At 41.4% G+C, this 26,992-nt stretch overlaps 1 protein-coding gene across 2 annotated transcripts in view; it reads right to left on the bottom strand.

Moving 5' to 3' along the window:
• LOC120030154 overlaps positions 1-26,706 on the bottom strand; it is a 70,988-nt gene extending 44,282 nt beyond the window's left edge. Inside the window, exons 1-7 of one of the 2 annotated variants that reach the window (XM_038975483.1) lie at positions 26,486-26,706; positions 25,765-25,889; positions 23,945-25,423; positions 23,558-23,794; positions 23,255-23,479; positions 23,012-23,078; positions 21,458-22,666 (exon numbers count right to left, since the gene is read on the bottom strand). In XM_038975483.1, coding sequence (XP_038831411.1) covers positions 21,522-22,666; positions 23,012-23,078; positions 23,255-23,479; positions 23,558-23,794; positions 23,945-25,423; positions 25,765-25,889; positions 26,486-26,657 — 3,450 coding nt within the window. In that variant the 5' untranslated portion in view covers positions 26,658-26,706 and the 3' untranslated portion in view covers positions 21,458-21,521. Of the gene's footprint in view, positions 1-21,457; positions 22,667-23,011; positions 23,079-23,254; positions 23,480-23,557; positions 23,795-23,944; positions 25,424-25,764; positions 25,890-26,485 lie in introns of those variants that run through there. The other variant, XM_038975482.1, reaches the window with a different exon arrangement.
• Between the last annotated feature and the right edge of the window lie 286 nt (positions 26,707-26,992).

Genomic DNA, 26,992 nt, shown 5'->3' with positions numbered 1-26,992 from the left:
ATAAAAAAACGGACCCTAGCCTCCTGACACATAAACTATTGCAGCATAAATACTGCAGGCTGAGACTGGAGGGGTCGGGAGACACTGTGGCCCCGTCCGACAATAACCCCGGACAGGGCCAACCAGGCAGGATATAACCCCACCCACTTTGCCAAAGCACAGCCCCCACACCACTAGAGGGATATCAACAGACCACCAATGTACTACCCTGAGACAAGGCTGAGTATAGCCCACAAAGATCTCCCCCACGGCACGAACCCGAGGGGGGCGCCAACCCGGACGCAACCCACTCAAGTGACACACCCCTCCTTAGGAAGGCATGGAAGAGCACCAGTAAGCCAGTGACTCAGCCCCCGTAATAGGGTTAGAGGCAGAAAATCCCAGTGGAGAGAGGGGAACCGGCCAGGCAGAGACAGCAAGGGCGGTTTGTCATTCCAGTGCCTTTCCGTTCACCTTCCCACCCCTGGGCCAGACTACACTCAATCATAGCTACAGAGCTACTGAAGAGATGAGTCTTCAATAAAGAGTTAAAGGTCGAGACCGAGTCTGCATCTCTCACATGGGTAGGCAGACCATTCCATAAAAATGGAGCTCTATAGGAGAAAGCCTTGCCTCCAGCTGTTTGCTTAGAAATTCTAGGCACAATAAGGAGGCCTGCGTCTTGTGACCATAGCGTACGTGTAGGTATGTATGGCAGGACCAAATCGGAAAGATAGGTAAGAGCAAGCCCATGTAATGCTTTGTAGGTTAGCAGCAAAATCTTGAAATCAGCCCTAGCCTTAACAGGAAGCCAGTGTAGAGAGGCTAGCACTGGAGTAATATGATCAGATTTTGGGGTTTTCGGCAAGATTCTAGTAGCCGTGTTTAGCACCAGCTGAAGTTTATTTGGTGCTTTATCCGGGTAGCCGGAAAGTAGAGCATTGCAGTAGTCTAATCTAGAAGTGACAAAAGCATGGATGAACTTTTCTGCATCATTTTTGGACAAAGTTTTAGATTTTTGCAATGTTACGAAGATGGAAAAAAGCTGTCCTTGAAATATTCTTGAGATGTTCGTCAAAAGAGAGATCAGGGTCCAAAGTAAAGCAGAGGTCCTTCACAGTTGTATTTGAGACGACTGTACAACCATCAAGATTAATTGTCAGATCCAACAGAAGATCTCTTTGTTTCTTGAGACCTAGAACTAGTATCTCTGTTTTGTCCGAGTTTAAAGGTAAAACATTTGTGATGTCCTGACGACTGGTAGAACAAATTTCACATGTGAAGTGTTCCAAAAACACGTTTTCACATGAGAAATTCCACGTGAAGTGTTCCAAAAACACGTTTTTACATGCTAAAATGTTGTCACGTGTACTTTCATGTTATCATGTTGCTTTACATGTTGACACATATTTTCACAAACTTCACATCAGATCACATGTAATCATGTGAAATTCATGTGTTTTTTCTGCAAGGGTGAGGATGATGTTAGAATGTCACTAAGATGTTCTCATGGCTGCTGTCTTATCGGCTCCTAACCAACTGTGCTATTTTGTTCGTTTTTTCGCGTTGTTTGGAACTTTTGAAGATAATGTTGCTGCTACCGTCTCTTATGACCGAAAAGAGCTTCTGGACATCATAACTGTGATTACTGACCTCAGATTAGACGAAGAGTTTTTCTTTAATGAGTCGGACGGAAGGGATATACCACAGACATCCGACAAGGCCCAGATCCCCGTCCTTCGCTGGAGAAGGAAACATAGGTTTTGCGGAAAGAGATCGGGTGCCTTGTGAGGATCAGGCGACGAGTGGCTAATATGCCTTTGCTTTCCGTCCTGCTAGTTCAATCGCTGGAAAATAAATGGGACGAACTGAAAGCACGCATATCCTACCAACGGGACATTAAAAACTGTAATATCTTATGCTTCACCGAGTCGTGGCTGAACGACGACATTAAGAACATACAGCTGGCGGGTTAAACACTGTATCAGCAGGATAGAACAGCAGCCTCTGGTAAGGCATGGGGAGCGGGCCTATGCATATAGGTAAACAACAGATGGTTGAATATATAAATATTGAATGTTTTTCATTAAATATAAATTTTATTTTAAAACGGAATGCAATATTCATTCAATTCAGTTTCAAATCAATAGTTCAGTGCTACAACAAAATATCTGGGAGTGGTTAGAGAAGCACTGCACTGAGGTGTCGTGTATCAGATCACACACATTAAGATACACATGTACAGTGCCTCCGGAAAGTATTCAGACCCCTTGCCTTTTTCCACATTTTGTTACATTACAGCCTTATTCTAAAATGGATTAAATAGTTTTTCCCCCTCATCAATCTACACACAATACCCCATAATGACAAAGCAAAAACTGTTTTTTATAAATGTTTGCACATTTATTCAAAATACAAAACTGAAATATCACCTTTACATAAGTATTCAGACCCTTTACTCAGTACTTTTTTGAAGCACCTTTGGCAACAATTACAGCCTCGAGCCTTCTTGGGTATGAGGCTACAAGCTTGGCACACCTGTATTTGGGGAGTTTCTCCCATTGTTCTCTGCAGATCCTCTCAAGCTCTGTCAGGTTGGATGGGCAGCGTAGCACAGCTACTTGCAGGTCTCTCCAGAGATGTTTGACATATTCAAGTCCAGGCTCTGGCTGGTCCACTCAAGGATATTCAGAGACTTGTCCTGAAGCCACTCCTGCATTGTCTTGTTGGAAGGTGAACCCTCACCCCATTCTGAGGTCCTGAGCACTCTGGAGCAGGTTTTCATCAAGGATCTCTCTGTACTTTGCTCCGTTCATCTTTCCCTCGATCCTGACTAGTCTCCCAGTCCATGCCGCTGAAAAACATCCCCAAAGCATGCTGCCACCACCATGCTTCACCGTTGGGATGGTGCCAGGTTTCCTTCAGACGTGATGCTTGGCATTCAGTCCAAAGAGTTCAATCTTGGTTTCATCAGACCAGATAATCTTGTTTTTCATGGTCTTTAGGTGCCTTTTGGCAAACTCCAAGCAGGAATTCATGTGCCTTTTACTGAGGAGTAGCTTCCGTCTGGCCACTCTACCATAAAGGCCTGATTGGTGGAGTGTTGCAGAGATGGTTGTCCTTCTGGAAGGTTCTCCCATCTCCACAGAGGATCTGGAGCTCTGTGAGAGTGACCATTGGGTTCTTGGTCACCTCCCTGACCAATGCCTTTCTACCCCAATTGCTCAGTTTGGCTGGGCGGCCAGCTCTAGGAAGAGTCTTGGTGGTTCCAAACTTCCATTTAAGAATGATGGAGGCCACTGTGTTCTTAGGGACCTTCAATGCTGCAGAAATTTTCTGGTACCCCTCCAGATCTGTGCCTCGACACAATCCTGTCTCGAAGCTCTACGGATAATTCCTTCGACCTCATGGCTTGGTTTTTGCTCTGACATGTACTGTCAACTGTGGGACCTTATATAGACAGGTGTGTGCCTTTCCAAATCATGTCCAATCAATTTAACTTACCACAGGTGGACTCCAATCAAGTTGTAGAAACATCTCAAAGATGATCAATAGAAACAGGATGCATCTCTGCTCAATTTTGAGTGTCATAGCAAAGGGTCTGAATACTTATGTAAATAAGGTATTTCTGTTTTATTTTTTTTAATAATTAGCAAACATTTCTAAAAACCTGTTTCTGCTTTTTCATTATGGGTATTGTGTGTAGATTGATGAGGACATTTTTGCTTTAATACATTTTAGAATAAGTCTGTAATGTAACAAAGTGTGGAATGGGTCTGAATACTTTCCGAATGCACTGTATATGACATCTTATTACATAGGTCGAGACTTCATCAACGGCACATTTGTTGAGAAGCGTACATTTAGATACACATTTTGAATACTTTCAGAAAGTAATCACACCGGTTGACTTATTCCAGATTTTGTTGTTACAGCCTGAATTGAAAATGTATTAAATTTAGATTTATTTTCACTGGACTACACACAATACCCCACAATCTCAAAGTCCAGGTATATTTTAGTATTTTTTTATCATTAATAAAAATGTCAGCACAGGGATTTGATCTAACAACCTTTCAGTTGCTGGCCACAAGGCTACCAACAGCCCCGAAAGAAAAACCTAAATAAGTTCAGTAGTAAAAATGTTGCTTAACAAGTCACATAATACGTTGCATGGTCTCACTCTGTGTGCAATAATATTGTTAAACATTATTTTTGAATGACTACCTCACCTCTGTACCCCACATATACGTTTATCTGTAAGGTCCCTCAGTCGAGAAGTGAATTTCAAACAAATCAACCACAAAGATCAGGGAGGTTTTCTCATACTACCACTGTTTCACTATAGTACCTCAGGAATTCATTAATTGTAATAGGAGTTATAAGCCTGCTCCTAACCCAGATAGACAGTACCCTAACAGGTAAGACCACCTTTGTGTTTCCTGTAATGTTTTGTATTATTATGTTAAATTAAGATTTGGTGTACTCTATCCTAATAGATAACTTTATTATTCTGTTTTTAAAAAGTCATTGGACAAGACAGAGTTCAAGTTGCAACTTGACCTAAGCATGTTGAATTAAAGTACTGTAAAATGATTAGCAAACACTCAGGATTCAATATATTGTGTCTCAGCGTGAAGCTCACAGAAGGTAACTGATGGGGACAGAGGATCCTCTAACAACACTTACTGGCCCACAACCCCACAAGTGTCTTGGAACTTGAATGAAGTCGGCACAGCCGATCTGCAAACTTTTGTCTGTAGCTTCCGAACAGTTTGAGCTGCACACTAATATGACCCCTCTGTGGAAAGGTGGTATGATCAGTTGTTCTCTGAATGTTGTGGTGGAGTGTGGGGGATATGAGAAAGGAAAGGAAAGCAACATTGGTTGTCATTGTAAACAATTCCATTTAAATTCCAGTCACTACAGTCACTACAGAAAGTCATAGACTGTTCTCTCTGCTACCGCACCGCAAGGGGTACAGATGCACCAAGTCTGGAACCAACAGGACCCTGAACAGCTTCTACCCCCCAAGCCATAAGACTGATCAATAGTTAGTTAAATAATTAACCAAATAGCTACTATCTGCAGTGACCCTTTTTTGCTACTTTGACTATGCTGCTACTGTTTAGTCTCGTTATTCTTGGTTATATGTACATACTGTATCTACCTCGATTACCTCATACCCCTGCAACTCGGTACTGGTACCCGTGTATATAGCCAAGTTATCTTTACTCATTGCGTGTTAATTCTTACTATTATAATGTGTTATTACTTTTCAATTATTTCTCTATTTTTCTCTCTCTACATTGTAGGGAAGGGCACGTAAGTAAGCATTTCACTGTTAGTCTACACCTGTTTACGAAGCATGTGACAAATTCAATTTGAATTGATTTGACACACACGCATACAAACCTACACCCACATGTGTACACATAAAAACCCAAACCAACATGCACGTGCATGCACACACACACACCCTTCCATCCAGCATCCTAATACATGGAGTATGAAGCAAGATGCATTTACACAGTCTTGTCTTGTTTCAGTGAAGTGAAGTGTCTTCCTCTCTCCAAAGTCGGCCTGTGTGTGTCTCTTCAGTCTCTTCTTCTTCTGTTTACTTTATGGATGAACCCTACTCGTCACTTCAGTTTATGTTGCCTTAGCAACATGTAAATCATAGGGAACATGGTGCAATTTTGGAGGCACTTCCTAGTCTGCCATCACATTGCATTACGGTACGTCAGCCTCTTTTACCCATTAAACACAACAGAGACATTTCACTATTCTAAGTACACTATAATGACAGTTATCCACTAACTTATCTGGTGCCATACTAATGGTCTACGCCCCAAATTGTACCCTATTCCCTATTTAGTGACTACTTTTGACCAGGGCCCATAGAGTTATGTTAAAAAGTAATGTACTATATAGGGAATACGGTGCAATGTGACGCAGACGTGGTGATCTCATTGTTAAAGGGAAAGAGCCGTAGTCATTTTGAAATAAGTTCCTTTTATTTATTCTGATTGAACATATTATATGAAGATGTTCTATCTTATGTTTGATTAGTGTAAATACATAATCATGATTGTGAACAGACATGTACAAAATACGCAAAGTATGTGAAAATAAAATTTAAGCGATAAATACATTGGCATAACTCATTTTCTATGTGAAAAATATAAATCATTCAATAAGGAATGTTTGAAAGGTTTGATTGTTGATTGTCCAGTGAATAGAATACATTCACCCTATTTAAATATGCATGTATTATCATATCAAGCGCTTTTTCCAAATGAAAAGGTTCAATGGTTTAGAGGTAACACAATAAATGATTCTGATACGGTCCTGATTGAAGGCAGTGATATCTTGGATCAACATAACAGCCATGACTATTCAAATAGCCATGTCCATTATGATACTAACTCTGTGAAGCACCACATTGTCTGCAAAACTCTGAATAAAGTGTATATGGCTGGAATTCAATCAAAGGTGTATGAGCTACAACCACACTGCACTGTCGTCAATGCAGCTTTTAACACAATTTCCCTGACATTCATGGAGATCACATCCATGCTAAACCCTGTGATGTCGGCCCAAGTGTCAATTCATTGTACCTAAACTGTATGTGTAAACATGTATACGCAGGGCCAAGCTGTAAAAGAGACCTTGGTCTCAGTCTGCGTTCTTTGTTGAAATAAAGGTATACATTTAAAAAAAATTAACTTTAAAGTCAAGTTCAGTGCTAGAAGATGTCATATACAGTGCCTTCAGAAAGTATTCATACCCCTTGACTTATTCCACATTTTGTTGTTACTGCCTGAATTCAAAATTTATTAAATATATGTTTTTATTCACCCATCTACACACAATACCACATAATTACATGTTTTTAGAAATGTTTGCAAATTTATTGAAAATTCAATACAGAAATATCTAATTTACATAAGTATTCACATCCCTGAGTCAATACTTTGTAGAAGCACCTTTTGCTGCGATTACAGCTGTGAGTCTTTCTGGGTAAGTCTCTAAGAGCTTTTCACATGCAGATTGTGCATCATTTGCCCATTATTATTTCTAAAATTCTTAAAACTCTGTCAAATTGGTTGTTGATCATTGCTAGACAACAATTTTCTGGTCTTGAAATAGATTTTCAATTAGATTTAAGTAAAAACTGTAACTCAGCCACTCAGGAACATTCACTTTCTTCTTGGTAAGCAACTCCAGTGAAAATGTGGTCTTGTGTTTTAAGTTATTGTCCTGCTGAAAGGTTAATTAATCTCCCAGTGTCTGGTGGAAAGCAGACTGAACCAGGTTTTCCTTTAGGATTTTGCATGTGCTTGGCTCCATTCCTATTTATTTTTTATCCTGAAAAACTCCCCAGTCCATTTCAATTGCATCCATGCCCATAACATGATGCAGCCACCACTATACATGAAAATATGGAGAGTGGTACTCAGTAATAATTTATGTTGTATTGGATTTGCCCCAAACATAACAATTTCTATTCAGGACAAAAAGTTAATTGCTTTGACAATTTTTTTGCAGTATTACTTCAATGCCTTATAGCAAACAGGATGCATATTTGTATTATGTACAGGCATCCTTCTTTTCACTTTGTCAATTAGGTTATATTGTGGAGTAACTACAATGTTGTTGATCCATCATCAGTTTTCTCCTATCACAGCCATTAAATTCTGTAACTGTTTTAAAGACCCCATTAGCCTCATGATGAAATCCCTGAGCTGTTTCCTTCCTCTCCGGAAACTGAATTAGGAAGGACGTCTGTATCTTTGAAGTGACTGGGTGTATTGATACATCATCCAAAGTGTAATGAATAACTTCACCATACCCAAAGGGATAAAACATTTATTTCGATTTTTTTACCAATCTACCTATAGGTACCCATCTTTGCGAAGCATTGGAAAACCTCCCTGATGCTGTCTGTATCTCCGACATTTGTAACATTGTTTCAATATTCAAATTCGATCTCCAGCTGTCCTATAGTAGTGAACATGTCGGGAGTCAGGATGAGACAGGCAGGCAGTGTTTCTCAGCCAGTTGAAATCATGCATTGGCTGGTATCATTTTTATGGATATATACAAAGAAATGTAAATTGAAAAAAGGTCAAACGAAACTAAGTGCAGCTAGTTAGCAGTCTTTCCAGCTTCAGTTTGAAGTGATTGTTTTAGCTGTGTTGTTGGCTAGCTCCTCTGAACAACAGTGTCCTGATGAAAGAGCACATTTTCTATGCCAGGCGAAATCGCGCCTCATTAGCTCCATATGGATGTGTCCAAATAAATGTCACTAGAAAACACCTTATCTACGTTTATTATTGCAGGTCGACCATATAGCTGCGTCTGGATTATCTGAAAAAATATAGTATTTTTATTGACCTTTATTTAACTAGGCAAGTCAGTTAAGAACAAAGTCTTATTTACAATGACAGCCTACCGGGGAACAGTGGGTTAACTGCCTTGTTCAGGGGCAGAACAACAGATGTTCACCTTGTCAGCTCGGGGATTCGATCCAGCAACCTTTCAGTTATTGGCCCAATGCTCTAACCACTAGGCTACCTGCCGTTTAGCATTTGTCTATTTTCTTCAGTACAGCTGTTTTTAATTTGAATTTATGTTCTTGTCATTCCTCATATTGTACATTTTTATGTTAGGATACTTATTATTATTATTATAATCAGAATATTTTGACTCATTTGAAGGGATAATAAAGTTATTACCTGACAGACAGATCCATGATATATGACTAAGCTTTATGTTTACTGGGATGTAACTACAACAACAGTGCATTGACGTCTGTGTATTAGACCTCATGTTATGGAAAATAAAAGTCTTATCTAACAGGTTATGTGACTCAGCATGTACTGCCTGAACTGTGACTCAGCAACTACACTAAACAAAAATATAAACGCAACATGTAAAGTGTTGATCCCATGTTTCATGAGCTGAAATATAGATCCCAGAGAAGTTTCGATACGCACAAAAAGCTTGTTATCTCACGTTTCGTGCACACATTTGTCTACATCCCTGTTGACTGATATTCTTATATGAACTGCAACTCAGCAAAATCGTTGAAATTGTCACATATTGTGTTTATATTTTTGTTCAGTATAGTTTACAGGCAGTGTCGTGGAAATATTTGGTCAATCATATTTCACAAATACAGGAACATGTGAGTTCAAATAGATTTTGTAATACTTCATAATAAAAGCCGAGCTGGATCATGAATACAACTTCCTTCCAGTCTTGGCACAGACTACTTATATATTTGTCCTCCTTACGTCATAGTAACTCCTCTTAATGACTCATCACCTCTCGCTTTTAGCCACCGTTATCATATTGCCTTCATATTAGGACATGCAACCTGTAGAGTCACAGAAGTAGTTTCATGCATGTAGGACCATAGCAACAGACCTTGGCACTCTACACTGAAAGGGGAACCCCTGTTCTGGAAAAACCCCAAGAGGTCTAACCATAGTTGGCCATAACAGTTACAAGAATAACCACGTGCATGTCTAATGGTGTCTAATGACCAAGAGCACATACACATACACTAGTTTTTCTGGCTCCTTCTGAAATAAATAATTGGCACATATGTACTGAAAAATTCACAATAGCGGCAGGTATCCTAGTGGTTAAGCGCATTGGGCCAGTAACGTGTTTGAATCCCTGAGCCGACTAGGTGATCAGTCTGTCAATGTGCTTTTGAGCAAGGCAGTTAAACCCTAGTTGCTCTGGACAAGAGCTAAATGTAAAGTTGTGTCTGTGTATTCTGGGCCCACTGCTGACTGTGGAGGTTGTTGTGGTGGAGAATCCAGGCTTCCTCTCAGAGAAATACATGATTGTGGTTCTGAACTACCCTCTCCTGGACTGGAAAGGTTACAGGCATAGAGAGGCCAGTGGAGTGGTAGTAATATATAAAGTAAACTATGTACAACTGTAAAGTGGTTAATTAATTTTAAAATATATTAAATCTACATGTTTCCTTATTTCAGATTGTTAACATACTATAGAACGGTCTGTTCACGATACAAGTATGTGGTGGAGTTCGATGTGTTTTTCTCCAATTTATGCTTTGGCCACAAAATACGAGTGTAGCACTGAGTAAGTAGCCGATCTATACTAACTGTTTTATACAGGTGAGGTCCTCTAATAAATACCAAACACTATATCAACAATTTATAATATCACAGGTTCTTTACCAAAAGGGGTGGAAAGTGGAAAATAGGAAATAGAGAATAAAGTTGTAAATAAACACCCTTTTTAACTGCAGAAGCATAGTTTTAGTTCGTAGATTCAATAGAATTGTATGGTCTGCATATAAATATAACACAATCTTCAGCTCTGTCACTCGCAGAGTCATTATTAGCTTGATATAATAAGAGCATACTAACAAAGTGCATTGTTGCGGGAGGTGTGCTACAGGGAGAAGGAGAGCCGATCAGCTGAACAACACATACTTAGGATTAGGCAACCTGGTTGCCACACTGGAATTTGGACTGAAGAAACATTCACCAGTCTCATCCTCCCCAGGTACGCCAACCTGTACACGTCTAAATATATCTGCTGGCACACGGAAACACTGACATTTTAAAAGGCAAACCCCACCCCCCAACAATGAGACGCACCTGGAGGCAATCACATCCTGGTGACGCATGCCACATGAATATAGGATGAGTCAACAACATTATTTGGCTATGAGTTAGTTATATTAACTTTTAAAAGTGAGTTTTCAATGGAAAGTTACTTCAACATCACACAAATAATACTCTGCTGACACTGACAAATACCAATAGAAATGACCTCATCTGAATGCAACAATCTAGTCTAGGCCTATGAAAAGGGGAGACACCTACTGTACAATATGTCAATCTGGCCTGGAGGAGGAAAAATCTACTTTCCAGTGGCGCTGACTCACCCAATGATAAAGACTGTGAATGAGCACTCGCCGAGAATATGTACGATGCTCTCTGCTTGTGTAAATATAGGCCTAGGCTAGGCCTACTGTTCTCCCCATTTTGGGAGGTAAGAATTTCGATATCTAAATTTTATATGCTTTTCACTGACTGCCGCAACTCAACAATCAGCTAGGCCAATGGCCCTGTGTGTATGTGTGTGCATGCATGTAAATTATGTGAAAGTGAAACGTGCAGCTTCAGATGACAGGAAAACATTTTAACATATAGGCTACTTGTCTTAGTTTTACCCAAGTGCTGTATTATATAATAATTTCAACATGTCCATACCTGCCTGGTCAATAAATGCGATCTTGTAAATGTTATCACTGAATTTTCTACAGGCATTCTCCTCCTGATTTACTGCTAGTAAATAGTTCACATTTGCACATTCGGTTAGTTGAGGGGTTCTTTGAAGAACCTTTAACGACTAAAAAAGTTACAGCTGTGCCATATAGATTGCAAAATAGTTGGGAATAGATTTTCGATGTACCGATTCCGTGGCACATGATTTATGAACTGATACACAAAACAACTCCATAGTCAATCAATCAATAATATAAAATTACTTTTAGCAAAAAAATGTATCTTTGATTTACAATCTGTAGAAACTATAAGAATAAAAAGGTTCAGAACTTTTGTGAAATGTCACAGCACAGTAAAAAATAAACTTGTGTAAATATTTGTATGAACATAACAAGATTCAACAACTGAGACATAAAATGAACAAATTCCACAGACATGTGACTAGCAGAAATAGAATAATGTGTCCCTGAACAAAGGGGGAGTCAAAATCAAAATTAACAGTCAGTATCTGGTGTGGCCACCAGCTGCATTAAGTATTGCAGTGCATCTTCTCCTCATGGACTGCACCAGATTTGCCAGGTCTTGCTGTGAGATGTTACCCCACTCTTCCACCAAGGCACCTGCAAGTTCCTAGACATTTCTGGGGGGAATGGCCCTAGCCCTCACCCTCCGATCCAACAGGTCCCAGACGTGCTCAATGGGATTGAGATCCGGGCTCTTCGCTGACCATGGCAGAACACTGACATTCCTGTCTTGCATGAAATCATGCACAGAATGAGCAGTATGGCTAGTGGCATTGTCATGCTGGTGGGTCATTTCAGGATGAGCCTGCAGAAAGGGTACAACATGAGGGAGGACGATGTCTTCCCTGTAAAACACAGCGTTGAGATTGCCTGCAATGACAACAAGCTCAGTCCGATGATGCTGTGACACACCGCCCCAGACCATGATGGACCTTCCACCTCCAAATCGATCCAGCTCAAGAGTACAAGAGTACGTGTAACGCTCATTCCTTCGTCGATAAACGCGAATCCGACCATCACCCCTGGTGAGACAAAACCGCGACTCAGAGCACATTTGGCCAGTCCTGTCTGGTCCAGCGACGTTTGGTTTGTGACCATAGGTGACGTTTTTGCCGGTGACGTCTGGTGAGGACCTGCCTTACGTAACAGAATAACTTTAGTCCGTCCCCTCGCCCCGACACGGGTGCGAACCAGGGACCCTCTGCACACATCAACAACAGTCACCCACGAAGCATCGTTACCCATCGCTCCACAAAAGCCACGGCCCTTGCAGAGCAAGGGGAACCACTACTTCAAGGTCTCAAAGCGAGTGACGTCACCGATTGAAACGCTATTAGCGCACACCACCGCTAACTAGCCAGCCATTTCACATCGGTTACACTCACCCCCCTTTCGACCTCCTTCTTTTCCGCAGCAACCAGTGATCCGGGTCAACAGCATCAATATAACAGTATAAATTTAGTCCGTCGCCCCGACCTGGGCGAGAACCAGGGACCCTCTGCACACATCAACAACAGTCACCCACGAAGCATCGTTACCCATCGCTCCACAAAAGCCGCGGCCCTTGCACAGCAAGGGGAACCACTACTTCAAGGTCTCAAAGCGAGTGACGTCACCGATTGAAACGCTATTAGCGCGCACCACCGCTAACTAGCTAGCCATTTCACATCGGTTACACTTACAACAGGCTTACAAGACCTCAGTCCAGCCTCTCTCAGCCTATTGCGGACAGTCTGAGCACTGATGGAGGGATTGTGCATTCCTGGTCTAACTCGGGCAGTTGTTGTTGCCATCCTGTACTTGTCCCGCAGGTGTGATGTTCGGATGTACCGATCCTGTGCGGGTGTTGTTACACGTGGTCTGCCACTGCGAGGACGATCAGCTGTCCGTCCTGTCTCCTTGTAGCGCTGTCTTAGGCATCTCACAGTACGGACGTTGCAATTTATTGCCCTGGCCACATCTGCAGTCCTCATGCCTCCTTGCAGCATGCCTAAGGCACGTTCACACAGATGAGCGAGAACCCTGGGCATCTTCCTTTTGGTATTTTTCAGAGTCAGTAGAAAGGCCTCTTTAGTGTCCTTAGTTTTCATAACTGACCTTAATTGCTGTTAGTGTCTTAACAACCGTTCCACAGGTGCATGTTCATTAATTATTTATGGTTCATTGAACAAGCATGGGAAACAGTGTTTAAACCTTTTACAATGAAGATCTGTGAAGTTATTTGGATTTTTATGAATTATCTTTGAAAGACAGGGTCCTGAAAAGGGGACTTTTGTTTTTTTGCTGAGTTTATATGGCAAATAGAAACTTGATGGTCTTCAGAGGTGGATGGGAGGGGTTGAGGGTAGCTGAAGGATGGGATAAAACAAACAAAATTGTCACATTCCTTACCTTATTTTCCTTTGTTTAACGTTGTTTAGTTGGTCAGGACGTGAGCTGGGTGGGTAGTCTATGTTATGTGTTTCTATGTTGGGTTCAATGTGTTGCCTGATATGGTTCTCAATTAGGGGCAGGTGTTTGACGTTTCCTCTGATTGAGAACCATATTAAGGTAGGCTGTTCACACCGTTTGTTTGTGGGTGATTGTCTTCCGTGTCTGTGTATGTACCACAAGGGACTGTTTCGTTTGTCTAGTCTTTACCTGTTCGTGCATTCTTCGTTTTATGTAAGTTCTCATGTTCAGGTCGGTCTACGTCGTTTTGTTATTTTGTAATTTCTCAAGTGTGTTACGCGTTCGTCTTGTTTCAATAAATCATTGTCTTCATACAACGCTGCGTTTTGGTCCGATCCCTGCTCCTCCTCAGACGAGGAGAACATTTGTTAAACAAAATATAACAATTGTAAAATACACTGCTCAAAAAAATAAAGGGAACACTTAAACAACACAATGTAACTCCAAGTCAATCACACTTCTGTGAAATCAAACTGTCCACTTAGGAAGCAACACTGATTGACAATAAATTTCACATGCTGTTGTGCAAATGGAATAGACAAAAGGTGGAAATTATAGGCAATTAGCAAGACACCCCCAAAAAAGGAGTGATTCTGCAGGTGGTGACCACAGACCACTTCTCAGTTCCTATGCTTCCTGGCTGATGTTTTGGTCACTTTTGAATGCTGGCGGTGCTCTCACTCTAGTGGTAGCATGAGACGGAGTCTACAACCCACACAAGTGGCTCAGGTAGTGCAGTTCATCCAGGATGGCACATCAATGCGAGCTGTGGCAAAAAGGTTTGCTGTGTCTGTCAGCGTAGTGTCCAGAGCATGGAGGCGCTACCAGGAGACAGGCCAGTACATCAGGAGACGTGGAGGAGGCCGTAGGAGGGCAACAACCCAGCAGCAGGACCGCTACCTCCGCCTTTGTGCAAGGAGGTGCACTGCCAGAGCCCTGCAAAATGACCTCCAGCAGGAGCAGTGTACATTGTGTCCGTAAAATGTATATAGAATGTATAAACTGTAGAAGCCTAAATATTGTTGTCCTCCAATTAGGGGAGTGGTGGTAGGGTTAGGGGAAAATAATAAAGGAAAATATATTTACCCCAAAAATTAATGGGGGACTGGAAATTATGCAGACAATTACATTAATGGAAGCCACAATTTATCTGTAATATTATAGCTAATCAACCCCCCCCAAAAAAAATATACAACTTTGTACAATGCACACTTTTATTTCCTTAAAAATTAATAGTTACTCAATACAGTATTGTAACACAATATCAATAATTTTTACATTGTTCATTACATACATTAATAAAGTGGTATCTACTCCAACTTCTGGATTTGCATAGCTTTTGAGGAACTCATGCTCAACATACCTTGAAAAAATACAACAGAACACATGAACAGGAATGACATATTCTCTAAAGGGTGGCCCCCCAAAAAAGATACATCTTAAAGCCACACCCCTACTAAGCCACGCCTCCAGTCCAGGCTTCCCCCAGGAACCAGTTGCTACATTGAACCATTGAAAGCAGGGGTGTCGAACTCATTCAATGGAGGCCCTAGTGTCTGTAGGCTTTAGTTTTTTCCTTTCAATTAAGCCCTAGGCAACCAGGTGTTGGGAATTCCAATCAAATTGTATTTGTCACATGTGCCAAATACAACAGCTGTAGACCTTACCGTGAAATGCTTACTTACAAGCCCTTAACCAACAATGCAGATTTAAGAAAATAAAAGTTAAGAAAATATTTACTAAATAAACTAAAGTAAAAAAAAGTAACACAATAAAATAACAATAATGAGGCTATATACAGGGGGTACCGGTACCGAGTCAATGTGCAGGGGTAGAGGTTAGTCAAGGTAATTTAGGCAATACTGTATGTACATGTAGGTAGGGATAAAGTGACTATTCATAGATAATAAACAGCCAGTAGCAGCAGCGTAGAAAAAAGAAGGTGGGGGTCAATGCAAATAGTCCGGGTAGCCATATGATGAATTGTTCAGCAGTCTTTAGGCTGGGTTTCTGCACAGCACTTTGAGATATCAGCTGATGTAAGAAGGGCTTTATAAATACATTTGATTTGACCTTCTTCTCAAGCTTCGACTTCCTACTGTAGGCCCATGGCAATATGTCAAAATATAATCGCAGTTAAAACAAAAGAGAAAAGGAGACAAAGAAAAAAACTCTTATACAGATGAAGTCGGAAGTTTACATATACTTAGGTTGGAGTCATTAAAACTCGTTTTTCAACCACTCCACAAATTTCTTGTTAACAAACTATAGTTTTGGCAAGTCGGTTAGGACATCTACTTTGTGCATGACACAAGTAATCCTTCCAACAATTGTTTACGGACAGATTATTTCACTTATAATTCACTGTATCACAATTCCAGTGGGTCATAAGTTGACATACACTAAGTTGACTGTGCCGTTAAACAGCTTGGAATTTTCCAGAAAATGAAGTCATGGCTTTAGAAGCTTCTGATAGGCTAATTGACATAATTTGAGTCAATTGGAGGTGTACCTGTGGATGTATTTCAAGACCTACCTTCAAACTCAGTGGCTCTTTGCTTGACATCATGGGAAAATCAGACGAAATCAGCCAAGACCTCAGAAAAAAAATTGTGGACCTCAAAAAGTCTGGTTCATCCTTGGGAGCAATTTCCAAACGCCTGAAGGTACCACGTTCATCTGTACAAACAATAGTACTCAAGTATAAACACCATGGGACCACGCAGCCGTCATACCGCTCAGGAAGGAGACGCGTTCTGTCTCCTAGAGATGAACCTACTTTGGTGCGAAAAGCGCAAATCAGTCCCAGAACAACAGCAAAGGACTGTGTGAAGATGCTGGAGGAAACAGGTACAAAAGTATCTATATCCACAGTAAAACGAGTCCTATATCGACATAACCTGAAAGGCCGCTCGGCAAGGAAGAAGCCACTGCTCCAAAACCGCCATAAAAAAGCCAGACTACGGTTTGCAACTGCACATGGAGACAGAGATCGTACTTTTTGGAGAAATGTCCTCTGGTCTGATGAAACAAAAATAGAACTGTTTGGACATAATGACCATCATTATTTTTGGAGGAAAAAGGGGGAGGCTTGCAAGCCGAAGAATACCATCCCAACCATGAAGCACGGGGGTGGCAGCATCATGTTGTGGGGGTTCTTTTCTGCAGGAGGCACTGATGCACTTCACAAAATAGATGGCATCATGAGCAAGGAAAATGATGTGGGTATATTGAAGCAACGTCTCAAGACATCCATCAGGAACTTAAAGCTTGGTCGCAATTGGGTCTTCCAAATGGACAATGACCCCAAGCATACTTCCAAAGTTGTGGCAAAATGGCTTAAGGACAACAAAGTCAAGGTATTGGAGTGGCCATCACAAAGCCCTGAAAATTAGTGGGCAGAAATGAAAAAGTGTGTGCGAGCAAGGAAGCCTACAAACCAGACTCAGTTACACCAACTCTGTCAGGAGGAATGGGCCAAAATTCACCCAACTTATTGTGGGAAGCTTGTGGAAGGCTACCCGAAACGTTTGACCCAAGTTAAACTATTTAAATGCAATCCTACCAAATACTAATTGAGTGTATGTAAACTTCTGACCCACTGGGAATGTGATGAAAGAAATAAAAACTGAAATAAATCATTCTCTCTACTATTATTCCTACATTTCACATTCTTAAAATAAAGTGGTGATCCTAACTGACCTAAGACAGGGCATTTTTACTTGGATTAAATGTCAGGAATTGTGAAAAACTGAGTTTAAATGTATTTGGCTAAGGTATATGTAAACTTCCGACTTCAACTGTATATATCATGGTCTCATTACAATATGTCAAAATAGTGACATTTAACCGTTGTAGTTACTTTGTGGTATCACCTATGCTTAATGTACATGGAAGTCACAAGGGACAGAACTTAGGGTTGTTTAGTCATTGATTTTATATTTTAAAAATTGAAATATTACAAAAAAGTATTTAGAAATAAAAAATATTGCACAAACTTTGATTTTCTTAAACTTTTCTTGACATGTTCTAAACATGACTATTTGTAGTAATCACCAAAAACGGAAAACATGTTGAATGAGATTTCATTGGTATGACATACACTTTTACAATTTTAAATATACTTCAACTGTTTAATTACTCCTATCATTTCTAGAAAATAATTATGTAATGCATGTGTTAGTTTTTGGATTGACCAAATATGCAACAAACAGTCAACAACCATAGTGATCAACACACATGAATTATTACTTACGAAAAAAAAACAATACAAACATTATAATACAACAAAAACAATTGTAATTATAGAAATACCACACTTAAAAATTGACAGAGTAAATAACTAAAAATATAACTCTAATTTAATGTAAGTTCTCAATAATACTTCTCAAACATGTCATGACCATAATTTAATGTTAGTGAACAATAATATTTAATCAAACATAATTACTGTAATTTACAACATGAAAATGATTAAACATATTATCAAATATACTGTATTTACAACATGCTTTACCCTAAACATAAGCACTCACTCGATAGCGTGAGAACGTCAGGACTGGAAGTACACATACGGGCATAACCACGTGACACATAAAATAGGTCATCAATCACTTTAGACGGTTGTGTTCAACTGTATTCTCTCTGATATATCAAATTTAAATATATATGCTTTACAGAAAATACATTACTGCAAATTAAAATAAATGTTAAGAACATTTACTCTCTGTGTCCAATGATTGGGTCATATTTTATTGCTTTGATGTAATAATAATGTCAATGAAGTCAAAAAGTAAAGAACACATGTGTCCATAATCCTAATCCCTAATCATCTATAAGTCTTTGCTAGGTAAAGCCCCGCCTTATCTCAGCTCACTGGTCACCATAGCAGCACCCACCCATAGCACGTGCCCCAGCAGGTATATTTCACTGGTCACCCCCAAAGCCTATTCCTACTTTGGCCACCTTTCCTTTCAGTTCTCTGCTGCCAATGACTGGAATGAATTACAAAAATCACTGAAGCTGGAGACTCATATCTCCCTCACTAGCTTTAAGCATCAGCTGTCAGAGCAGCTCAGAGATCACTGCACCTGTAAATAGCCCATCAACTACCTCAACCCCATATTGTTATTTATTTATTTTTGCTCCTTTGTACCCCAGTATCTCTATTTGCACATTCATCTTCTGCACATCTATCACTCCAGTGTTTCATTGCTAAATTGTAATTACTTCGCCACTGCCCTAATCTTACCTCGTTTGCACACACTGTATATAGATTTTTTCCCTATTGCGTTATTGACTGTACGTTTGTTTATTCCATGTGTAACTCTGTGTTGTTGTTTGTGTCGCACTGCTTTGCTTTATCTTGGCCAGGTCGCAGTTGTAAATGAGAACTTGTTCTCAACTGGCCTACCTGGTTAAATAAAGGTGAAATAAAATTTAAAAAATAATCCAGGTGTGTGATCCATAAACCTATGGATGGTCATGGCCCAGAAAAAAGATATAATCATTTTCTAGTGCTGTTGCGGTGACTATATTACCGCCACACTGGCTGTCATGAGTCATGAACGCAGTAAAATTCCATGTGACCTTTGAGTCATGGTAATCTCCCTTTTTTGTGCAGTCTGGTAGTACACAACTCGCTAACGGCCATCAGATGCTCTATTGTCCCTCTAACCACTCTGACATCAATGCAAATGCAATCGAAAATCACATTTTAAAAATCATCAAAACAGTATGTGCTTTTAAAACTCATCTCACTGTGATTGTTAGGTTAGATTACTTGTTAGATATTACTGCATGGTCGGAACTAGAAGCACAAGCATTTCGCTACACTCGCATTAACATCTGCTAACCATGTGTATGTAACAAATAAAATGTGATTTGATTTATCAGTTTGAAGAAAGAGGTTCAACGACAGGTTGAAACTGAGTGGAAAACATGAACATGGATGTCGTTTCAAAGCCTAACACAATGAAATGGACAGCCCTAAGGTGATGATTCATTCAAAAACACACATATTAGTGCTTATGCATACACAACATTCATATATATGAGGCCAAGCCCGAAAAAAACCCTGCATTTAAATAATGATTGTGCCATTATAGCCTACCACATAGTATACATGTCAGAAAAACAATAAAAACAATAAAAAACTGATTTAAGATGTCTTTGGTACATAATTGGTCTATCCTATACAAATTCAGTGAGCCAACAATTATAGATCATTTGTACTTGATTTTGAATAGCCTAGTAATAGGGCTTTTGTTTTATAACTAATAGGCTGGCACATTACCTTTAGCTACAGACTATCTCACCACCGTGCATTTCCATCTCTCCTTCATTCCTTATTGGAGCGCGCTGAGAGAGGCTGTCAACAGTTTAATGAATTATCTTTCATTGTTAAAACATGGTACTATCAATTTTCCGAACAGAATGAACTTGGTTGGCCAAATTAAGCACTTGTTAGCTACAGGAACAGGGTTGGAGAGCCCATAGCATACAGAGTTTGGGCGGAATATCACCTGTCGCGCAGCTCGACTGTTTAGTGGTTGATGTGTGGGGTGAAATAACCGAGTAGCCTATTTCATGAGTTAAAAAAATAAAATAAAAACCTTCGGGAAAGCGGCTTCTATTCGCTATTCGAGTGCATACTGATGACGTACTATTTCCCCCCCGCCTCTGTTCCTGCCCATTTGATAATGGCCCATTCTAAATCAAAGTTATTTGACATATTATTAAGGGCAAGATTAAACTGAGGGTGAAAAAAAGAATACAAAATAAAAATATGATCACTTGATGAGAGAACAGCTTGTGCAGCCACAGGCAAGTACCGGAGCCGCAAGTTTTTTTGCGACTTTCTCAAATCATCAATAGCCAATAGTCGCATCATGCAACCCATATGCTTTGATTTTTAAGGTTTGTACAATATAACTCTTTAGGACCTGTTTCAAATGATCACTTTTATGCTCAACATAGCCACTTCATATGCGCACTCGCTCCAGAATATGACAAATATCATATCTATTTTATTCGGCTAAGTTCAATTATATTAATCTTAATATAAAATCATATGTTCTAAAATATTGGAACGGGATTCAAGCATATCTTGTCGGCTAAATGAACAAGCCTACAGCCTATGGTATGGCGCATAGCCAGATGGAGCATATAGCCAGATAACATTCTGTTTTTCTGCAATACATTTTCTTCATATCATAATGTTTATATAGACCTTCCTAAAATAGATAATAGGACTTAAACTTTTTAAATGTAGATGTTCCAAAAGTGCACATCAGTGGCTTGTATGCAGCTGGTATGAGTGGAGGCATCCAAATGCTAAACATGTTTATGTTAATTAATGGTACATTTCAGTGAGACCAGCAGTCTTTTGCATGACAATAACCGACTGACAACATTTCATGACTGCCACAGCCCTATGTGCTACCGTATCCCTAGATTTTTACAAAACTATGAAATATATATATATATATTTGGACAAGCAGCTACATATGTTGGACAAGCAGCTATTGTACACTAGGAGTGCCGCCTCTGGGTGAGCATTTTCCTCCGCTTATGGCTGAGTACAGCTCACTGAGTGGGGCGGCAGGTAGCCTAGTGGTTAGAGTGTTGGGCACGAAAGGTTGCAAGATCGAATCCCCGAACTGACAAGGTAAAAATCTGTCGTTAACCCACTGTTCCTAGGCCGTCATTGAAAATAAGAATTTGTTCTTAACTGACTTGCCTAGTTAAATAAAGGTAAAAAATATATATAATAATAATATCTCATCTACTTAGAGTTACTGTACCTTAGCAGAAGGTGTCCTGCTTGGTCATGAAGACGTGTTGCTTCATGGTAGACAGCATTGGCTGCTTTCTCTGCTGCCTCCTGTACTGTCTCTGCCTCCTCTGCTGCAGTAGCTCCTACTATCCCTCCTCCTACTGCTCCTGCTATTGCAGCCATCCCAACGACAACTCCTGCAGCTATGCCTACCCCTGCACCTATTTTTGAATTCACTCCCATGGTCGCCCCATTCTTTGCTGCAAGTACTGCCTTTGTCACGACTGCTGGCCCTATTGTCATTGAAGCTTCCATCTGACGTTTGACTAAATTAACCAGTGGTTTTGTAGCGAATGGAAGTGGGATCCCTATCCCCATTGCAACCCCAAGTAGAGCTCCTACCACTGCACCTGTTGCTATCCCCGACAATTTGATCAGGAGTTTCCTCCTCGCTCTTTCCTTGGCTTGTTTTCTCATCTCTTCCTCTGACATCTGGCCTTTTAACTCCTTCCTAAGACTCTCTATCTCTGCTTGTATTAATCTCTCTGCCTCTTGGAGCATCTCGTTGGTGTAGAACCCTCCTCCGTTATCTCTCACCATCTTCTCTATGGTGTTGAGTAACTCTGCTACTTGGTACTGGTTGCTGTACCGACCCTGCTGATTGGTGTTCCAGTATTTGTTGTCGATCACGTGACAGCGGCCTCCACATTTCTCCACAAGCTTGTTCAGTTCAGCATTCTGTTGGACAAACTTCTCAATGGTCAAACCATTGAGCTGGTCACCATGAGTGAAGAGGACTGTGGCATATTTGAAGGCCTCTGGTGAAAAATAAGTCTCGATTTTCGCCACGGCTTCGTTCTCGTGGACTGTGTACCGTTCCACTTTCAGTACGATGAGAAAGGCATGTGGTCCTGGAGCACACTCTGTTATACATTTACCTATTTTAGGTTTCAGCTCCTCTTCAGTGTCAAAGAATCCAGGTGTGTCAATCACGGTGATGTTTCTGCCTTTGATGTTCTTGGTATGAGCTTTACATTTCTGTGTTGAGGAGATGGAGGAACTGTCTGAGAGGAACACATCATCTTGTCCAAAGATGGTGTTTCCAGCACTGCTTTTACCTCCTCCGGTTTTCCCCAGCAGCACAATCCTGATGTCTATAGGGAGGGTTCATAATTATAACTTAAAATTCAAAAGGCACTCGCACATCTGAGCAATCTTTGTTGCAGGTGCAAAGCAACAGTTGAACAAGATGAAGGAAAAAGGAAACCGTACACTGCTCTTGATAGTATCACTGATATTTAATAAGCTTATGTATCGGCCTCACGCTTTTTGCACTGACGAAGACCGTGAGGCCGATACGTAAGCTTATTAAATATCAGTGATACTATCAAGAGCAGTGTGCGGTTTCCTTTTTCCATCATAATTATAACTTGAAATGGATCAATCATATACTAATAATGTATTTGATTTAAAGGTGGGGGTGAAGTGTTGTAACTCACCTTGCTCTGGTCGACTGCCTAATACGAACCCTCTGAGATGCAAAGCATTCTGGGCAGTCTGAAAAGCCTGTAGATTAGAACAAACAATACAACTGCAATGAAGGACTATAACTGTTAATATTGAAAAAATCTGTAATTATGGATGTATGGAAGTATTATAAAATAGCTGGCTGAAACATATTGAAGTTAAAGGATTTTTTCCCAACGCACTGAGTGAGACCTTCTTCAAAAGTCTCTGCTCACCTTGGTAGAATCTCTGTCATTGGGATGGACGACAATGCGGACAAGGAAAGGGGTTCTGCTCGCTCGGTTCTGCTCATACCTACGGATCTCTTCTAGCAGAACCTGCGTTACCACGTTGTCAGGGAACTGGAGAACCACACCAGTTCCAACTACAGGGAAGGCAACAGAACAGAATCCCCGGATCTCACAAGAGGTCAGGATTTTCCTCACACCCTGCCTCAGAGCCTGAGAGAGGACCAGAGGTCAAGGGTTAATGGAGGTTCAAAGGTCACAACACACACACACACACGCACACTCACACACCTGTACTGCTGGTCCTTGGGGGTTGTTGTCCCAGTGTGCACATCTGAGGAAGAAGACACGGCCAGAGCTGAGACCAGACAGTCCCTCCACCAGGACGTTGTCACCAGGTGCAGTCCGTCCCCCTGATTTCCTCAGAAATGCTGTCATCAGCGCCGGTCCAGCTGCCTCCAACAAGACATTACCAACACGGGAGGAGAGAGGGTCACTACCAACCATGGGGGACACCAGGGCATCCACCTTCAGAGAGAAAGAGACAGAAAGACGGACGGACAGAGAGCGAGACAAAGAAAAAAGAAAAGAAAGAGAACATTGGGTCAGTATGAAGTCAACATAATTCACAGAATGTTGAATCAAGGCTGTGGCCAAGTCAGTGTGTCTCTCTCTCACCTGCTGCTTCTCTATGGTTCCCTGGATGATCTCCACCTGGACACAGACCTCTGGAGCGGCTGGTCCCCTGGCGGAGGCAGCAGTGGTGTCTCTCTGAGGAGCATGTGTAGTGGTAGTGGTGGTGCTGGACTCTACCTCCCACCCAGGAAACTCCCTCTTCCCCTGTAACAGCCTATCACAGGCCTCCTGCATGGCTCTCACTGCCTCTCCACTCATATCAATCAGAGTGACCTTGGTAAGGATGTGCTGTTCCCTCCCAAAGTCCCTCACTGCAGAGACTATGGCCTCAGAGCACACCTTCAGAGGAACACCGAATATCCCCGAGCTGATGCAGGGCATGGCCAAGGTCTGGAGTTCCATGGTCTCTGCCAGATCCAGAGCTGCCTTTACTGTCTTCTCCAGCAGAGGACGCTCATTCCCACCTACGCTGCCCCCTACTGGTCCCACTGCGTGCAGCAGCATCTTACAAGGCAGATTCCCTCCTGTAGTCTCTACCACTGTACCTGTGGGTACTCTCCCTATCTGCCTAACCAGATCCCTGCTGGCCCGCTGTACCTCAGGCCCCCCCGCTCGGCTCAGAGCTGCAGCCACGCCCACAGCATGATCCAGGTCCTCATTGGCTGCATTTACCAGGGCGTCCGCCCGTTCCTTGGTGATGTCACCTTGACGCACCACTACCTGCACTCCCAGCCGGAGGCGATAGCTGGTGGCTGCGACCGTCTCCTCCCGTATTGATCCGGTGCCTGCTTCGCTGACTACGCCATCCTGAATCTGTTGATGGTGTCTCACGACTCTCACACTGGACCTGTCCATCAGAAAGGCCCCAATTTCCTCCCTCAGCTCCTGAACCTCCTTCACGTGGCCCAGCAGCTGCACTCTACACCCAGGACCGTACCTGGCTACCACCCTGCATCTGCTCTGGTTCAGCTCCTTCACCTTCGTCTCAAGCTTAGACTTCAGTTCAGCCGAGAGGGCACCTTTGGGCACGTCAATCTTCTCCTCCCCAAACTCCCCCAGTAGATCTTTCTCAGCCTGGTCTAGTTCCCCAGAGGAGAGGGAGAACAGACGGAGCTCTGTGTCCCCCAGCTCTACCTCCACATGGAGTCCCAACCCCAGCAGACTGCTCAGGTTCCCAGGCCTCCCATACTTCTCCCTCAGGAAGGACAGGAGGTGGAGGGACACCTCAGGCACCACACGCTCCAGCACCAGAGAGATTTTATCTGTAACCAACTGTCTGGCTGTCTGGACTTCATTTGCATAGCCGTGCAGCACCAGCTGAGCTGAGTCAAGGCATGTCACCCTCACCCCTGGAACAACCTCACCTAGATCCTTCTCTATCACTTCGCCTAGAAGACGGCGCTGGACCTGTCCCAGATGACAGGTGGTGCTGATCTTCTCCTGCTTCCCTGTGCTCAGACGATGGAGTACATGTTCTCGACCACCAGGTGGAGATGTTTCGACCGGGAGGGAGTGGTGACTCTAGATTTGGAAAACAAGTGAGTCATTGCAGGGTAATTTCACTGTGGTAAAGACAACAATATTTTATTATCTTTCTATTTATTATTGCAGTTAAACCGTACAACTACTTCTGGGATATCTGATGATTCTCCATTCTAGCGGAGTGGTATTTTTCAGTTTACTTTAACGTGGTTCTATTTAGTTAAAATGACTATTCCCTCAATATAACAAAACCATACATTTATACCTCACAAACTGGCAAACATCCAAGTGTGGGCTAACAGTGCAAATACAACAACAGTGCATTGTGGTCATGGTGATATGTGACTCTGTATTGTTGTGTCTGTATAGTCTGGCCTCACCTCCTGACTGCTGACTGGGGAGGTTGTTGTGGGTGGAGTCTCCAGGCTGTCTCTCAGAGTGAGGGAGAGAGATCCTCCAGGCATCTCCAACACATGATTAGGTTTCTGAAGTACCCTCTCCTGGACTGGAAGAGATACAGACTCATAATGAGTTGTTGTTGTCATGTAGTACTAGTAATAACAATACAAACAATAATAATAAGTTGTACTATTTATTAAGCCTTTTGCATTCACTCCAGGACTTGAAGAGTTAAAGGCTACATAGGCTGGAGGAGTTGTGCTATAATCTATTAAGTAATATACTGTATGTATATGTATATCTATCTATAAAGTTATTAAATAATCTTAAAAGTTATTAAAACAACAAGTTTCTTACTTTTTAGATTGATAAAGTACTGTAGAATGAATCAATATAATGAAAAGCCAAAGTAATGCATTTGCGCCTGTCTGCATAAGCGTAGCCTGGCTATGGGAAAGTGAAACTTAAGACTATACCATATTTATTTGTTGTATATGTCTGAAAAACATTCAGATTCAACAAATCCTACTACAAAGTTTAAATATTGTTGTTTTACCCAAGTGTAGCCCTATTCAAATAATACATATTAAACAAGTAGAATAACATATTGAAAAACAAACTTATGAACCAACTTTGGCAAGACTAGGTTACATGGTGGAAATACACTCCATATTCAATCACTTAGCCTAAACATTTTCATACCTGTCTGGTCAATAAATGCGATCTTGTAGACTTTGTCACCAACTAATTCTACTGGTCCACAAATTCCGCCACCAGATTTGCGACGAACTTCAAAGTACTTTTTTATCTTATTTTTCTGTGATGTGTCCAGAGTCTGGCACTCGAAGAAAACGGGGTATTTGAAAACTTCCATATTATAAAGTAGCCTGGCTAATATTTTGTCGTTGACCCTAATAGAAAGAGCAAATCAGTCGATCGAGGAGAATGAGTAGACTACACTGCATGCACGCATTGACGCCTATATTTTGATCATATTTGCTTGAACTTTAGATATGGTCCGCCCTGGCCTTGAGGTGGCCCAAAAATAGACGTATATTATTGGTCCAGATTTTGTACGTCCAGATCATCCCCAAATCAACTTCCATGGATTTGCTGCACTCTTGAGGGGATTCGATTAATATGTCCCGGGCGCCCAGGTAGGAGTGTTTTGCAGCGGGTGCAAGTAGATTGTCCATACGGAAATTGTTA

The sequence above is a fragment of the Salvelinus namaycush genome, chromosome 36 (genome assembly GCF_016432855.1).
Source record: "Salvelinus namaycush isolate Seneca chromosome 36, SaNama_1.0, whole genome shotgun sequence".
NCBI classification, from domain to species: Eukaryota; Metazoa; Chordata; class Actinopteri; order Salmoniformes; family Salmonidae; genus Salvelinus; species Salvelinus namaycush.
This window is presented reverse-complemented; position numbering and strand designations above follow the sequence as displayed.